The sequence below is a fragment of the Phocoena phocoena genome, chromosome 17 (genome assembly GCF_963924675.1).
Source record: "Phocoena phocoena chromosome 17, mPhoPho1.1, whole genome shotgun sequence".
NCBI lineage: Eukaryota > Metazoa > Chordata > Mammalia > Artiodactyla > Phocoenidae > Phocoena > Phocoena phocoena.
The window spans coordinates 76,635,507-76,653,685 of NC_089235.1; the positions used below are offsets into that span (position 1 = coordinate 76,635,507).

At 52.9% G+C, this 18,179-nt stretch overlaps 1 protein-coding gene across 1 annotated transcript in view; it reads right to left on the minus strand.

Annotated features, from left to right (window-relative positions):
• Positions 1 to 12,652: 12,652 nt before the first annotated feature.
• COL22A1 (collagen type XXII alpha 1 chain) overlaps positions 12,653 to 18,179 on the minus strand; it is a 233,526-nt gene continuing 227,999 nt past the window's right edge. Inside the window, exons 61-63 of the mRNA XM_065895156.1 lie at positions 17,029 to 17,211; positions 14,960 to 15,037; positions 12,653 to 12,843 (exon numbers count right to left, since the gene is read on the minus strand). Of these exons, the coding sequence (XP_065751228.1) occupies positions 12,653 to 12,843; positions 14,960 to 15,037; positions 17,029 to 17,211 (452 nt within the window). The remainder of the gene's footprint in view (positions 12,844 to 14,959; positions 15,038 to 17,028; positions 17,212 to 18,179) is intronic.

Sequence of the window (18,179 nt, forward strand, 5' to 3'; positions counted from 1 at the left end):
AAGGCAGAGCTGGTGAGGTGACACACCGGGCAGGTCGGCATCTTCCCAGGAGCGGGGGCCGCCCTCCCTCCACCGGGCCCTAACAGAAAGCTCTGGACCAGAGCCGGATGCTTGGATCTGTTTCAGCTCCTTCTCTTCAGCGTTTGCTACATCCTCGGCAAGTCATTTCACCTTTTCAGCACCTCCGTCCTGTACGAGTTTATTGTAAAAGCAGCTCACAATGCGGCTGGAAGAATTAAATGAAGAGTGCTGGGCTTCCCTGGTGGCGCAGTGGTTGAGAGTCCACCTGCCGATGCAGGGGACGCGGGTTCGTGCCCCGGTCCGGGAAGATCCACATGCCGTGGAGCGGCTGGGCCCGTGAGCCATGGCCGCTGAGCCTGCGCGTCCGGAGCCTGTGATCCGCAACGGGAGAGGCCTGCGTACCGCAAAAAAAAAAAAAAAATGAAGCGTGTTTGCGAAAGACTCCAGTGGAGTTGGGCAATGCAGGGGCTGGGAGAAGGTTGGTGCCTGGAGGGTGCAAGTCACAGAGGGTTGTTAGGAAGTACTGCTCTCGGGAGTGGGTCCTCCAGCATCATGCCTTCAGGACGAGCACTCTGGAGGCGGGAGGGGAGGAAGGCTGGGGCGGGGAGACCAGAGAGATGACACTGGTGCCCATATTGGCAGGAGATAACCAAGACTGCAGAGCAGTGGTTTGGGATGGACGGAGGAGGAAGATGGGACAGGTGTCTTTATTCTAGTGCCTCAGATGTTTCCACATTTCCAAGGAGGGCAATGTGTCCAGGACATGACCGTCACAGGCAGACCCCAACTGGTGGTGAGAGGAAGGGGCAGAAAAAGCCAGACAAGCCGTCAGGGTCTGCGGTGTAACTGATCTGAAGAGAAAGAACCTCAGTGGGAAGATCCCGTCTTTGATCCACTTGCATCTTGTTTCTGGTTCCTCTTGGTCCCTCGGTGTTTGGTCCAGTGGCACCTGGAAATGTTCTCTTCTCCCAGGAGTTCCAGGAAGTCCTGAAGAGGAACGCAGTCCACTGTGGGCAGAGGTTGGGAATGGCACACTCCCAGCTCCCAGGCTTGGGGAGGGGAGTGGAATTCAAGGAGACCCTGCGGGGAGGGCAGAGCTCCAGGGAGACAGAGTAGAGACAGACCTTCACCAGCCCGCCCAGGGTGGGTCTCCATCAGAATCCGGGTGGTCAGGCGGCTTCGTGGGCACAGAAAGGCCACTATCTGAGCGCACTCACGGGTGGTGCTTTACGCTGGGTCTATCTGGATCCTCAAGGAATAAGCGTCCTGCTGGGGTAAATGAGAAAGCGTCTTGAAAATAGGCAAGCAGAGATGGCAGGCAGGGTTGGGGGGCCATGCCCAGGGTGGTCAGAGCCCCAGCGGGTGAGGAGGGCAACCGTGCAGGGGGTGAGGGAGAGGGCAGCTGGCTCGGGATGCCAAAGCCGAGGCGGTGGGGACCCTCGGTAGGGGGCTCCGGGGGATGGAGCGTCAGCCCCCCGGCGAGGTCGGGGACTTGACAGCAGTGGGATTGAGAGCACACAGGGCATTGATCAAATGAGTAAGTAGATACGTTAGGGACGAGGGTCCCACTCCTCAGTGCTGGAGGAGTCACAGGTGTGGAAAGAGAAAACTAGGAAGAACTGGGTGGTGCTGGACTGGAGCTGGTGGACTGGTTGGAAGTCGCTTTCGATGCACAGATGTGTAACAAGTCAATACGGACGCAGTACGGCGTGATGAATCACTCTCGTCCATGGCAAATGATACCGCTCGAGGCCCAGGGGTCCCACGGTGCAGCGGGGATTAGGGTCACCTCCCCGATGTACTTAACCTGAGCCTGACTTGGCCCCAAGCTCCCTTGACTTAGAAGGGGACACGGGGCCAGGGCCCTGGTGGGCGGAGGCCACTCCCAGACTCTCGCTCGCCCACCTCTCCCCCTGCAGCTCCCCTCAGCTCCATCCGCACCCACCTCACCCCTGTCCCTCCTCTGGTCCCCTCGCCTCCTTGCTGGGCTCCTGGAGTCAGCTGTCCACCAGCTGTTGCCCTCCTGGCCTCACTACTGGGTGGGGGGAAGGGAGGCCCTGTGGGTCCCGGTGGAGGGACCTCCAAGGAAAGGTGCTCTGGCCTGAGGGCTGGGATCCAAAGAGCAGCCATGCGCACGTCCTCTGACCCACACCCCACGGCACATCACCAGCACCTGTCAGGACTGGGGGGCGGGAAGGGCGGGTGGCCGGCTCCCTGCAGCTTCCTGTTGAGTGCTGACAGCCAGCTGGCCTCGGGAGGCTATGGAGCAGGAAAGGCGGGGGACGCAGAAAAGCTCTCCCGACGTGGTGCTAATAACGCTGCCGCTGCCGACGCCAGCTCGCGGCTTTTGCATACTTAATACAGGCCAGATATTATCACAAGTACTTTTCATAGAGTAATGTAATTAAATCCCGTCAGGGTCTTCTCGAGGAGGCGCCGAGCTTGATCGCATCACAGGGAGGAGGAAAGCAAAGCGAGGCTGCTCCTGAGACTTGCGGGCTGCACACGTGGGAGGAGGGGAGAGACTGGAGTCCGTCCGTGTGCCTCCGCGCCGGCAGAGCCCGCCTTGCCGTGGGGCCAGCAACCCCTGCCGGCCTGAGCTTCTAGCCCCTCCCAGGGCCCCTGAGGGTGTGGCCAACTCCATGGGGCTCCAGTGGAGGCTCCAGGCACCAATGAAGCCTGAGTGGACCCTGAGGACAGGCTGGGGGGACCTGGGGGCGGGGGAGAATGGAGTGGGCGACGCCAGGGTGTCCTGGCAACAGCAGGGCACTTGGGACTCGAAGGTCTTGGGTGTGGCTACTGGGGAAGGACTGGAAGTCTGAAATCCTCCGAGTTGGGGTCAGGGAGGCAGCGGAGGCCAGACCTCAACTGCCTGCCACGCCATCCAGAGGAGATCAGATGGCCGCACGAGTGGAAGAAGCCCTGCAGCTCCAGAATCCGGGAGTGTGCTCAGAAAATTCCAGACAAGGAGCCTGGGAGTTGCTGCAAGACAGAGCTCAGGAGGACAGGCTTCCTCACTGGGGGAAGGGGTGGCCTCAGAGAGGAGGCGGCTGGACCCTCTCAACATGGGGAGGAAGCCCCATCTGTGTCCCTCAGTCCTAAAATGCTTGTAGCAGAAAATCAAGTCCATTAAAATTCCAGACGCAGAGAGTGTGTCTGTTAATGACCAGCTTTGCGAGCCTCCCTGAGCAGAAGCGCTAACAAATAGATTCTAAACAGAGAAAAGCCCTTGACAAGCAGGCACTCGATCAAAGACGAGAGCCCTGCTTTTGACTAGAGGGCAAAGAAGCACGCACCCAGCTCCACAGCAGAACTAGCTCAGCCTTCAGGGGAAAAGCCAACTGTGCAGCCGCAGGCTGGAAAGGGATGTATGATGACTCTCCCATCCTCGCGGGATGCAAACGAGGCCGTAGGGCAGGCCAGATGTGGAGGTCTCAGAGGACTCCTCCCACACTCCTCTCCAGAGGAGAGCCTCTGCCTCGGGCTGGGAAAGCCCTTCCCCCTGCTGAATAAGCCCCCAGGCCATCACCACCACCGCCCAGAGAGCTGAGGCTGTTTGGCTTGCCCGCCTAGCACCCAGGAGTGGAAACAGGGCCCGGAAGCTGGACGCTTCCGAGAGGGGCAGCCCTGGAGGAGCTTCAGAATGAGAGCAGGGGTGAGGAGAGGGGCGGGTGCTGGGGCTCAGAGGGGAGAGAGGCAGGGGGAGGTGGGGGAGAAGAGTCCAGGGAGGGCTAAGCCAGCAGAGTCTCAAAAGTGCAAGACTGAGAAGGCGTAAAATAGATGTAGGGAGACGGAGAAGGGCAGAGAGACACCAAGAGAGGCGAAAAGGGAGGGAGACAGCCTCTCGGATTGGGGGACAGAGGTGGGATTTGTCAGAGACAGGGGGAAGGACAGAGAGAGAGAAGGGAGACAGAGCTGTCAAAGCCAATATTGGCCATTTACAAGGTGATGTGCAACTACCACTTCTCTCCTCTCCCCACCCCACCCTCATTCCTACCCAACTCTGACCTAGAAGATTCTTTCGGACAGTCTTGTGGCCTTTTCTCTCCTGGTAACCTGTTTGGTACCGGCATCTTCTTCTCACTGCCCTCCCATAAGGAAGCCCCATCCCTGAACCCCAAGCCATGACTCCCACGAAGCCGGCACAGTTTTCCCATCTCGCCCCCGGGCAGTGGTATGACCCTTCTCCCTGCACAGCACCTGGAACATTCTCATCCTTTAGGATGGGGCCCCCTCTCCTTGGGCAGCTCTGTAGAAATGGTTTCATGGAGCCCAGGTGACCACCGTGGTCATCTAACTTGACTCACCCCTGCCTTTCTTCGATCGCCCTTCAGGCGCCTGGATTCAGCTGTGAGGCCCCTGCATTCTTCCCTCCAGGTGAAATGTCCCCAGTTCTTCGTACGTCATTGTTTAGGTCCAGACCAGTGTTCTCTGATGTGATGCTGTGGCTCTCATTTCCTTCTGAGTGGCCCTCCCAGCCCCTCACTGTGGTTTGGCAGCTGGGGCGTCAGGTGGGGCTGTGTGTCCTGACTCCACCCCGTGGGACCCACATTCCCCAAAGGAACCCATGCTGCGAGGGGGCGGGTGTGTCTACCCTGCAGGGCCCCTCACATCCCGAGACGGCTCATCTCTACAGACTCCCGTCCAAACCAGACAACTCTTGTTTCCTGAAATGTGATGAAAAGTAGAACCCAAGGGTCCCCAGTGTGGCTCAGGAAGAAGTGCCTGTTGGCTGAGAGAAAGAGTGAGGGTGAAGAGGAATCTCCAGGGGCCCAGGCTCGCTGCACATCTCGTCCCTTGGGGCGGCCGGTGAAGGGACAGGGACCCCACAGAGCCCACCTTCGTATCAGGACCTGCCTGCCTGCTGCCGTGTGACCTGGAGAGAGTCACCACACCTCCCTTGTCACTGTGTTCTCGCCTGTAAAACGAGGCTAGAAACACCTGCGCCGCAATGGCTTCGAGATAAAGTATTCAAGGCTCCAGGCGCCGGTGGGCGGGTCGCTGGCACATGACATTAGTTTTATCTTTATCGTGGAGCCTTCCACAATATCTACAGAGTTCTCTTCCACAGCACGGATCAGATTAAATTGTAAGGCTCTGTTTCATGTGTGTCTGTCTCCCTATGTGTTGCCCAGAAATAGTGTCGTGGAGTTATTTATATACATATGATTGTATATAATTATATTAAATCTCTCTAGACTCTGACCTCCATCTGTGAGATGGGCTCGTTTCCTGTTCAGCTTGCTGTCCCCAGCGCCTGGCACCACGTCTGCTCGCTTAAACAAGCCAGCATCCCTCTGAGACTGGACACTGGTCCTCCAGCCCCGTCTCTGCCACGTCCTTCGTCTGTTGGGTTCCCACCTGCTCAGACCATCGGAGGCCTGTGCTGCGTGGCAGCTGGCTCAGTAATGCCTGCCAAGTTCTCCATTCTTCCCTGACTACAGGGAACATGCCAGAAGGGAACCAAGGTGACACTGGGACAGACCACCTTACCGATGTCTCCATGGCAACGGCAACAGTCCTGTTACACACGAAGGATCTCGGTTCATGATGTGGTCAAAGGTCAGCCGTCGGGATGAGGCCTCCGTGCCAGTGTGCCTTTCGGAACAGGGCTGGCCTCCTCGTTCACTCCGTCTCTCGATCCTCAGGGTTATAAGAGGTGAGGACAGGAGCCAATGACACCTTAGGAGGAACGGTTGTCCAAACGCGAAATCGGCCTGGCAGCCGTCTGTGTCTGGAATTACCTTGTTTTATGCACCTTTCCAGGTCTCCAACGTCTTGACGACAGAAACACCCCTCGCTTCACATTCTCTTTCCCCTCCCAGGTGAACCTCCCAGCCAGATCCATGGTTTTCAATGGCTTTAATAACTTACTATATATAGGCACACACTCTGGCTTCATAAAATAGCACCACAAAAGGAAACTGAAGCTAGATGTTCCCAGTGGAAAAGAAGAGAAACAAAATGATTGCCCTGAAATAGCACCTCCCCAACCATATGAAGATGAGCCAGAAATGCCACCCGTCTCCTAATAATTGAACAAGCGGCATCTCCTTTCCCTCACGGAAGTGTTGTTTCAAACGCACATTTCGAGTTCGCCTCTGCCTAGAGCCAGGAGAAAGCATTTACTCATGAGAAAGCACCGTGGGAAGCAGACAAGGCGACCCAGACCAAGGCTGCTGTTTGCCAGCTCCCTGGACGCCTTGGTGTGATCCCGCAGTGAGCTGGGGACGTGAGCTGTGTGTGTGATTTGGGGCAGGTGGGCTCAACCCTCTGCCACAGTTTCCGAATTACCATGGGGGCAAAGAACCGTGCCCCGCCCCTCATAGGTGTGTAACAAGGGATAAATGATCAAACTTAAGGGAACATGCTTTGAAAAACATGGAAAGCAAATATTTGGTTTGAAAGGAAGGGTTTCTCTACTTGGATTAGAGTAAACAAACAAGCAAAGTGGACTCGATCGCTCTTAAAGGATGACAGAGGAGATGCTGGAAAGGATGGATCCGTGTGCCCTGCATTTAGGTATTAACTCACCTTTTTCCGGTCATCATTTCACAACATATACATGCATCAAACCATTCTGTTGTATACCGTAAAATTATACCATTTTATATGTCAATTATATCTCAATAAAGCTGGAAGAAAAAAATGATCCTCATACAAATCCTGTGAAGTACATGTTAATTCCACTTCACAAAGGAGGAAACGGAAACGTAGGTTGTTCAGTTATTCAGCTGACATCCTCAGGCTGGCACAGCTGCAGGGCAGAGGGCAGCAGGGGCCCTTCTCACGTGGACAGCTCATTAGGGACTGGAAGTGAAGGAGGCTAATTGACGGCTGACCAGGGGCAACTCAGCCCTGCAGCTGTGCCGAACTCAATCCGGGGAAGTTCTTGCAAATCCTGGCTCACAGAAGCCAGGGGTTGAGGGCTGCTGATCAAGGCGCCTCCAACCTGCCTTCAGTATAAACCAGAGTTGTGCCCCGAGTGGAGGACAGAATGATTCTAAGCCAAGACCAGCACAGCAGAAGTCACTCCTTCCCCGGCCGCTGGCTGGAAGAGAGGTGAGTTTTTATTACTGGTCCCACACACAGGAGAAGCCCAGGTTCTCGGACACAGCCCGGAGACTCTGGGAAGCCCGCGGTCTCAGTCATTGTTTAGCAAGCATCTGCTGTGTGTCTCTAGAGCATCTGTGCCAGGACCAGGCCTTCTCCTTCTGGGGCCCAGAACCAACTCTCCTGCACTGCCCTCGGGGCATCAGAAGCTTACAGAGATGGGTCCTCGGGCTGCAGCCGTTGGCAGGCAGAAAACGAGAGTTGGCTGGAAAATGCCAGAGACAGCAGGTTGAAGCCCAATTCTCTGGGCCACTTATGCACACTGCCTGGCCCTTTCAAACACACTGCAACATCCTCAGACTCTAAGGAGGAAGCATCTCATCCTTGCAGGTCTTAAAATCTGCAGAGGCGTCGGAGTCTGGCCAAGTTCTGCATTTGCCTCAACTCTGAGCTCCTGGGCTTGGGTTGAAATAGATATTATTCTTGGGGAAAAGGGCAGCAGCTTTTCAAAACATGTTAATACCATCCCCCAGAGATCCTGATTTAGTGATTCCAGACCAGACCCAAGAATCTATCACGTTAAAAGCAAAGTTTCCCTGTAAAATTTGATCACGGAGCCTAAAGGGTACTCACTGAAGAAGTGAGGTGAGCCTTTGCACCCAAACACTGGGCCCCATAGTTCATGATCTTGGGAAAATCACTGTATCTTTCTGAGTCTCATTTTCCTGTTTGTGAAAAATAAATCAAGGTTTGGGCTACACCAGGCATTCCCAGATGTGGGAATTATGAACTGGTAGTTGAAAAAAACAAATCTTGGGAACCAGTATGAAGATATCAGACCAGATCTTTATTCTGACAAGTCGGATTATAAAAAACCAAATATACAAATAAGTATTACTCCCCCCGACACACACACACACACACACACACACACACACACACATACACTCCTTCTCTCACGGTATGAGACATTTTAAACCCTAAAAAAATTAGCCAGACCTCAGTCTCAGAATGAAGGATCATCCTTCAAATGTGATGCTTCGGGTTTGCCCTTCTGCCCCGTTCACCCCTGTCTAAGCCTTGGACCCACAGAGCTTGGACCAGTGGATACCTTGCCCTGGACCAGCAGTGGGAACCCCGGGTTGACTTTCTCAGGATGTTCCTGGTCCTTGTTTGCAATGCTTCCTCACACTGGAACATCATTGCCCTCTGTGTTCCAAAATGCCCCAGACAAGCTTCAACTCCACTCTCTCCAGGACCAGTGCCCTCCCTGCCACACCCCGTGGCCCCAGGCAGGTCCCATCTGGGAGACCAGAGCTACTGATACCACCCAGGAGCCTACCGAGTAGCCCGTCCTTGGCCCCTTGTGCTGTGGTGTCCGCCTCTGACCACACGATCGTTCCCGGGGGCAGGAACTGGAACAAAGATGCACTGGAAGTTCCCCTGAATCTGCTGGCGTTTCTGTGATTTGGAACCCTCCGTCCCACTCTCCAACCATGCTGGGGTTTCTATTCGACCGTCTCAGTTTAACGTTAAGGGGAGGGACTTCGGTCTTCCCCTTCACTCACGCGCTGGGGTTTCATCCACACGTTAGGTGAAACCAAAGCCCAGGGGCTCTCAGGGCCGCACCAAAAGAAGTGCTGTCGGGCCGTTTCACGGAGCTGTGCCCCCCGACACCTAATACGTCACACTGGCCGCACGCGGCCTGGCCCCAACGATGCCTTCAGCATACAGGGACCCAGGAGGCAGATTGGGTGCGGACAGTCAACTCAGAGACCGTGAAACCAACCTGACCTCGGCCCCTCCCGTGGGAGGCACGGACACCAGAGCCCCACTCAGTCACCCTGCTGAGGGATGCCCCCCCACCACTGTGGCTTCTGGGTTTTATATTTCGGGAAACAGTACAACCAAAATGCAGCGGTAACGGCCCCTGAAGAGGTTGGGGGAGGACACGAGACGGGTGCCTGCTGCCACCTGCTGACAAATTCTCAACAGGTGCGAGAGAGAGGAAGAAACAGACATGCTCGAATTGAAAAGGGAGTTCCGATCTCAGAAGCAGAGACCCTGCAGAGTGTCCTGCAGGGCGGTGGGGTGGGGAGAAAGGGATGCCCTGCTGTGTAGACCAACCCCCACTCTCTCCCCTGAGCTGCTCGGGACGACAGCTGCCTGTGTGGGATGCCCGGATCCCAGCGCCGTGACCTTACGTGAGGCTCTGCAAGGTGGTCAGGTGCAGGTGTGAGGTGAGAACAGGCTCCTGGGGCAGCTCCCTACCCTGCAGGCCGGGCAAGCAGGCTTCAACGTGAACCAGCCCCAACCTGGTAACAGCTGAGGGCGGGTGAGGGTGCCCCTACCCTGGTGGTCCTCAGGATCATCCCAGGTACCTGGAACTGGCCCGCTGAGGTGCCCCCAACCAGAGCCGTAGACAGGGATCCTTCATGCCTATCCCACGTTTGCTGCGAGCACGTGGGGCAGGCCTGTCCCCCTTGAGGCCCCAGGGTCCTTGTCCCCAGAAAATCTGCACTGGCTCGGAATCCTGTGTTCACGCGGGGCCGTCTGTGGAGACCTGTCACGGTGGGGTTTCCCTGAAGTGGAGCCTGGTCCTGGGATGCGGGCACAGGTTGTCTGGGGGTCTGAGCGGGGCAGCAGGGACAGCCACACCGACGCATCATCGAGCCAGACCCCCGCGGACGGTCTGAGCAGCCATGCAAGTTGCACCTCAGAATGTTCTTTCCAAAGTAAGGGAGGACAGAGGCCTCTCTCCTGCGGTCCCCATACCCCACTGGCCGAGGGCCACCCCGAGGGGGCGTTAAGTCTGCACTTCTGGGCAAAAAGCCCTCCAGGGCGTTAGAGAGAGCCACGAGGCCAAAGAGCAGAGAAACTCTTCGAGGGATGCTCAGGGTGGACCCCTATCCCCAAACACAGGACTGCCCACTTCAGGGAAGTGGCAAAGAAATGCAGGACGGGCATGGAAAGCATATGCTAGGTGCCCACTGCACAATAAGGGCAGTCTGAACTTCTCTGGCTGGGGGGCACTGGAGCCCACCCGTTTGCACCCCATCTCCTCCTGGCAACTGGCAGGGCCCCTCCAGAACCCCCCTAGGGCTCTTGGTGGTTTAAAAACACTGCTGTGATGCTTCTTTCAACCTGTCACTGACTTTCTACGGTTCTCAGGCCAGATACTACCAGCATCACCCGCGCGACCAACACCCGCCCTGAGAGCCCCTCCGGAAGCAGGCCGTGGTCTTGGAGGCACTTCCCCGGGGAAGGAGCTGCCCTGCCAAGGCAGATGGAAACCGCAGCGCGCTGTCCTCTCGGTCCGCTCCCACCCCACACCCCTGCGCTTCCCTGCCTATCATTTTCATGTATTTTGAGCTGGAAATTACCAAAATCCTCAGTGCTGCTGAGGCAGTCGTCTTTATTTCCAGAAACCCATCAAGCTCTGTGCCTGGAAAGGACTCAGGACAGTCCACGCATTCCCCCAGCTGCCCACAAACGCAGCCACTCCCAAGTCACATGGGGAGCTGGATGAATCCGAGACCCTCAGGGAAGGAACGCCCCTGCCCCTCTCAATACCCCACCTGAGCGTCTGAGAACTCCCATAATCAAAGAAGTCTGTGGACTCACCCAAATCATTCTTTCTGTTGTATAAAACCCTTCTTCTTGGTCCAGATGATGGACGGCTTAAAATACAGAAGCAAAATGAAACGTGAAGAGAAAAAAGATGCTCAGGGCATCAGGGAACTGGATTCTACACAAGGCTTTGCGCCGAGACAGGCTCTCTCCGTGCCTCAGTTTCCCTCTAGACCAGAGCACTGTTCTTCTGACTGTAGGTTGCAACGCACTGGTGGCTCATGGCATCACCTCAGTAGGTTGTGATGAGCATCTTTGTAATGAAATAGAATAGTAAACGTTAGAGGGCCTTGTGGTCGGGAGAAATAAGCTCTCCCAGTTTTATATTTAGGTGTGCGTACACTGACTCACAAAGAAATCGCATTCTTGCTGTGGGTCATGGTCAAATTTTTTTAACTCACTGGATTAGAGGATATCTAAGGTCTTTGGGATTGTTTCCTCAAACAGAAAAGGATATTATAATAACGTCCTTGTGTCTTTTACGGTTGTGTGAATACACTGAGATGGTAGATGTGCAAAAACAGGAAGGCGGTCGTCTCATCCTGCACTGACAGGCATTGCTTCCCGAGGACCCCGACACCCACTGACCCCCAGATTCAGCTCCAATGAGAGAAGTAGGTCTTGGATCCTATTTTTAACTTGTGGCAGTAATATTTCTCTACATATGGAACCTTCCGACGTCTTTGGATGTCTGTACTCCGGGTTCCTAAATTGATTAGAAGCATCTAGCACACAGGTGATAAAAAGGAGGTGCTGGATAAGTACGCTGCCCAGGAACTGGCGCGGTCACATGCAGTAGCTCACCCACGTGTGTATTCAGCACGTGGACTGGACCGTGGCTCTGGCCTGGGCGCCCCGGGGAAAATGATGCATCCCCAGCCTCGAGGGCTTTACGCGGGGGCAGACGCGGGCGATAAGAAAGGAATCGTCACGGGAAACCGAAGAGAAGGAAACTTGGATTTATTGAGCACCCGTTCAAGCTGGGCATGTCATTTACACACACACGCTCGATGCCATTTATTTCAGAGCCAGAAGCTGGAAGCACACATTTCCCAGCTCTGGCCAGCACCCCGGCCAGTTGCCCACCATCAGGAAAACACACGGGAGTGGTCTCTGGACCCCCTGATTTCAAAATTAGAGTGAAACCAACAGCGAGGGGCAGGGAGGGGTTCTGTCCACGGCTCAGAAGCCACATTAACACACGGGGCTACTCTTCCCACACCGGCTCCCGCATCTTTGGTGCAGCCGTGGGACTCCAGGAAGCCGCTGCGAGCCGTGCGACAGTGTTTCACTCCCACAGGTTTGAAACACCGAGGTGCTGACTTGGCCCAAAGGAGGCAGTCTGCGCCCTTCTGCGTGCGCTTCGCATCAGGAGGACAGGATGTTCTTCGTGTCTGCAAATTCTTTCTCTTCCTGCTTTACTTCTCTCTCCTGGGAAGTAGCGACTGGTGGATCATTTCTCCCTGGGCGACCTCTGGGCACAGTCAAGAATAGAAGCCCACTGCCTCATTTTCTTAAAGTCTCCTTTTGAGGAAAGAGGTAAGTTTGGCAAGTGTCTGGTCGGGGTTTCATAGCACCGAGAGTTTCCTTAAAACTGGCAGCTACACTTCAAATGGGGACTGTCAGAAGAACGAGAAACAAACAATCCCCTGCCCCACGAATCAAGTTTCCCAACTTGAGAGGAGAGGGGAAAAACTCGAAAAGCATTACCATATGAAATAATAATAATAATTAACAACAACAATAATTAATAATAATCTGACCGACCGGCAGCATCTGTTGGTTTTAATAATGTTGAGGTCTCTCAAGAAAATAAGACAAAAACAAATGATAAAAGAAAGAAAGAAAAAAAACACAAGGCTGAAATGTCTCAAGACCTCTGCTTCCCATCGGGCTGTGCGTTCAAGTTTCAGAAATCCACCGCCGTCTCCTGGCATTCGGGACTCTTCTAGGGGCCCTTCACATTACTAGGTCGAGCAGCAGCGAGGCTGGCGAAGTAGGCACACTGGGAGGGGTCACACTGGCCAGGGGGGCCGGGGGGTCCGGGGGGGCCAGGGTGTCCAGCTGGTCCTGTCTCCCCTTGAGGACCGGGACCCCCGGGGAGCCCATCTTTAGCATAGCCAGGTTCCCCGGGTTGACCTGGCCCAAGAAGCAAAAGAAACAGAAGGTGGTTCAAGTTCGTTCTGGAGCAAATGAGCCCTGATCTCGCTACTTCCATTCAGTATGAACTGAAGACTCAACAACCTCAGAACACCCCACGGTCTGGGCGCCCTGCCTGGAGAGAGGAGGAAATGTGGACACCTTGCTTTGCAGGAAAAGGGTTGCCTTAACGGTTTGGACTAGGACAGTAATCAGGGTGCCACAGGAGAGAAATAAACAAGGGGAGATGGAGGCCAGGTAGGGAACGCATCCTCTGTTACAAGGAAAAGAGAAACCAGACCGTCTGTGTCTGGTTCTAGGAGATGCATCCGGGTTGGGACACCAAGTCCCCACCATTAACCGTCAGCCGCAATTCATGTATCCTTGGAGATACCTAGTCACATTCCATTAGCCAGTATCTAAATGGTCCCATTTATTCTGTAGTTTCTAGGCTTTATCTATATGTTAAATGTGAACCACATACATGGACTACATTAAACTACTCTGCAAATCAGAGTCAAAGACAATGTAAGTAGGAAGTAAGTAACCGAGAGCCCAAAATTTAGATCCAGGAAATACTACCTAAGACAAACTTCCTTTTTTTTGTCGGTTAAATCTTTTTTTTTCTTTAACTTTTAATTTTATACTGGAGTCTAGTTGATTAACAATGTTGTGTTAGTTTCAGGTGTAGAGCAAAGTGAGTCAGTTACACATATAAGTGTATCCTTTGTCAAATTCCTTTCCCATTTAGGTTGTTTACTTAAAACAAACTTCTATGCCTCCATTTATTAAGCATCATAATATCATATGTAATCAATCTCCCTTTTTGCTTTGGCAACTGGGAAGCTCGGTGCTAAGTGTTGTAGTTAACCTTAACAGTGATATTCTTCCTTAAGCCTTAGTAATCACCTTGTTAGAAAATCTGAGTCCCTCCATAAAATAAACAAAAAGTAAACTTTTCCCTTTAAATGATCTTTGGACATTGCATGAATTCTGTTCATGCTTTAGTAGTAGTTAATCTATTGTATTCCTGTCTCGACTGAGTTTTGAGCCAGCAGTGTTGTTCATTCCTTCAGCTGGGAACCACTGAAATCTAGTCATTATCTCAGCCTCATGTTGGTACAACTATCTCCCCCATCACAATGCTTTCTGTTCGGCCTTGTAATCTTTATTTGGAATCGCCTTATTTTTAAAATATTCTTAATATTTTAAGCTACTGAAAAGTAGGCAAGCTATCACAAATATGTATAGTTATCTTCTCTCATGAGAATAACATTTCCACCATAGGAAATTTGGAAAATCAAGAAGATATAAGTACTAAAAATAAAATGACCTGCAGGCCTAATATTCAGAAATGACCACGGGGAATCATATAAAGTAAAATTAAATAAAAACAGAAGCCTCAATGAGGTGGAGTTTGATAACAATTCAGTCTGAGTTCTTCCACACCTCATCTCGGAATGCGATACTGCTGTGTTCTAGAGTTAGTCCCATCCAACCATTAGATAGGGTGGCCAGCTTGTCCAGGTTTCAAAACTCAAAGGGCCATGTCCCAGGAACCCCATAGCCCCAGAAAGGCCAGGACGGCTGGCCACCCTGCCACGTGGCCAGTATTCTCCAAAATGTGTTCTGAGAGTAGTAACAGGGTATTAAATTACATAGTGAAAGAAGAAGCATCCTACATTCAAGTGAGTTTGGAAAATGTTGGTTTAACTGAAATAAACATTATTATTTTATGCAAGGTCCCTTAGCACTGCACCAGAGAAGTTAATGTGTACTAGGCATGTCTGAAAGAGAAGCACGGTTCCCAGCGCTGTCCTGACTTATTTAAGGCCAAATCAGTTTTCTTCAGGACCATTTCACAGGACTTTTAATTCATGGGATACATCTCAAGAACTCATGGGATACACTACAGTTTGCACGGTGAGCCAAGGAGCTGACGTCTTAGAAAGATGTAATAAAACAAATCTGGGTTCCGCCTCGTCAGTAGTTAAGCCAGCCCTTTCTCCCAGCCGCTCCCAAGGCCCCTGGCGATGCAGGTGGGGGGTCTGCCCCGTGAGGCCCACTCCCTGCTGGCGGGCCCTTCCCCACCTGAGAGCCCAGCGCCCGCTCCTACCTGGGATCCCGGCGGGTCCCACCTCGCCTCGGAGGCCAACTCCAGGTTCACCTGGGTCACCTCTGGCTCCTCGCTCACCTGGTGAGAGAAACATGCATCTTTGATGGTAGAGACCCAGGACGGTGGCAGAGAGAGGGAGCCCCACCATGTGGGGGGCAGGGCCAGCACTGCTGGTGTGCTTTCCACAGCTTGCACGCCCCTCACACTCACACCCCTAGCTCCCGTTCACACCCACACTCAAGCACACACTTGCATTCAGAAAGACGCCTATGTGAACACCAAAATAATTGGACACTCCTTCCAAACATTTGCTCAAATACACATATATACACGTAAACATTCACCCAAGTGCGGAACTACCCAATTACACATACACATATGTACATTCGCACATATATTAGCAAAAATATGCATACACTGATAAACACATCAAACACAGGCACCCAAATGTTCATACCCACACTCTCTTGTATACAAACACATATTCCCATCCACATCCACTCACATACGCCTACTCTTCACCATGTTCTGAAAGCATTTTACGTGAACCTTTATCAAGGAGGAGCTGGGTGATAAACAAACCTGCATGTACGTAAGACACAGCTCTACTCTCAAGAAGCTTGAATTCTAATAAGACAGATGAAGCAGGGCACAAAGAAATTGCAATGTGAAGCAGAATCAGGTAAGTCCTAATAATCACAGGAATTTAAAATCCTAACAGATGTTCAGAAGAAAGAGGGTCCATTCCCCCGGGAGGATATCTGAGATTATATTGGGTTAATACTACACAAACTTGGTTAAACTGTCTCTCTCAACTTTTTTTCCATCATTGCTTTTTTTTTGCTCTGTTGCTTCCAGAATATTTCCTGTATGCAACCTATGACATTTTCTTTTATAATCCGGATTGAAAGTCTGCTATAGTTCATGGAGATTTTAGGCCGCTCTTATTTATTGTTATGATTACTACATTTGGTCAGTCTTTTGTCATAGTCTGATGTTTTCTATGCCTTATGTTTTCTTGTTGACATTGATTTCATGTATTTTGTTTGACGAACCAAAAGAAGTAGGACTCGGACCCAAACTTAGCAAAAAGTTCAGTAGGAGAAACATTACAAGGAATAAATCAATGAATAAAGAATTAAGAGGGAATTCCCTGGTGGTCCAGTGGTTAGGACTCCGAGCTTTCACTGCCTAGGGCGTGGGTTCAATCCCTGGTCGGGGAACTAAGATCCCGCAAACCTTGCAGCAACCAAAAAAAAAAGAAAGAATTAAGGAATGGAAGATTGAAAGAGGAAGATGTTAGGGGCATAAAGAAAGAATTAAGGAATGGAAGATTGAAAGAGGAAGATGTTAGGGGCATGCGCTCCCCCCACCTCAGTCACCACGTGCCGGCTGAGATCACAGCACCGCTTCTTCCCCATCACATGCTCATCCTTGCCAGAGAGAAAGGGTGAATGACCAGGTTGGTGAGTCTGGGCTCATGTCCTTTCCTGCCCTTTCACACCTGTCTGCCTGCAAAGAGAGTGCCTTCCGACCTGCTTCCACAGTGTGCTGTGTTAAGTGGGGCAGGCGCTGCCCCTTGAAGAGAGGCCCCCTGTTGCCGGCAGCAGCTGTATCCAGGTCAGGCAGCTCTCTGAGAGCAGGAGAGTTGGCAGCCACGTCCAGCTTTAGCTCAAACCACTTTATTCACATGTAAGCTGGTGTTTAATGCCCATTTGCCTGGAGCTTAAAGGTCTTATTCCTCACTGACTTCCCAACTCGAAAGGGGAAAAAGGGCATTCTGTGCTACTCCCTGGAACTCGAGCAGTGGAGATGGAGAGAGAAAAGACAGTAGGAGGAAACAGACTCAATGCTCCTGGCAGGAGCATCATTTTGCAAAAATGTCAAGTATGAAACCCTCTTCTGCATATGAAGAAATTACATGATGCCACAATGCAGGGTGCCGGCAGGCTGCAGGGCAGAAGAACAGGCTGAATCATGCACATTCAGTGGCACACATGCCACGCACCCTGGTTCCTTCTCAGCCCTCGTGTCGTGTACAAAGCGCATCTTCCTGGGTCCTCACTCACCTTTGGGACCTATGGGCCCAGAGGGTCCCTCCAGACCCCCTTGCCCAGGCCGTCCTGGCTCCCCCATGGGGCCTGCCCGACCTGGAAGCCCATCTTTTCCAGGGGGCCCTGGGGGCCCGGGTCTGCCTTGAGAGGCCTTGGTGTGCGCTGAGGGCATCTGGGCCAGGAGGTAGGCGAGTCTGGCTGTGGAGCAGGAAAAACAGAGAGACATTTCATGAAGGAGGGTTGCCCCAAAGACAGGATGGCAGCTCACTGCCAAGCTCAGCCCTGGGAGACAGTAACAGCTGCAAAACAAGAGTAAGAGAAACTACATTGAGAGCACACTGCACGGCACCTGTACCTACAGCTGTGGCCTCTGGAGCCAGGCAGCCTGGGCTGGCGTCCCCAAGCAGCCGCTGCCGGCCGCGTGGCCCTGGGCGAGCTACCTGACCTCTCTTAGCCTTCGTTGCCTCTTCTGCAAAATGGATGCAATGAAATAACCACCACCCCACTGGGCTGGTGTGAGGATGGAGCAGATGGGACAAGGCACTGAAAGTGCTCCTGGAACAAGCTAAGTGCCGCGTGGACATCGCTGCTGTGATCGAGGTGGCACTGCCAGCAGTAATAGCAGCAGCAGCATTTGTTGTTGTAATTGTCAGTTTGGGGAAACTGAGGCCGGTGGGGGTGGGTGGGATTTAAGTGGCTTACACAGAGCAGCGTAGGGACTTCTCCTCTCTAAGTGCTGAATTCCTCATCTATAAATGAAGGGCTGGATATGATATCACTAATGATCCTTAGGCGTCTGAAACGTGAAGATTACAGAATTGATTCAAAAGCCCCAGAGGTCCCATTGCCAGCTGCCACGCCCTCTTCTGCACTGGGCATACAGAGCCCGCCCGAGGGCCAGCACGGGCTTCTGCTTTGCTGGCCATACGGCCCAGACAATCAGGCCAAGCCCTTCATCTCGCAGGTGGCGTGACCCAGCCCAGAGAGGCATGTTGACACCCTCCCGGTACCCTGGTGGCAGAACCAAGGCAGAGTCGGGGGCTTCTGACAGCCTGCTGGGTCAGCTTCCCACGGCAGCCCCTCATCATCTCACGCAGGGAAGCGGGAGGGCTGTGCTCTAGCGCTGAGACCCGGCCTCACGCTTCACTTTTCTGAGCCTTGATTCT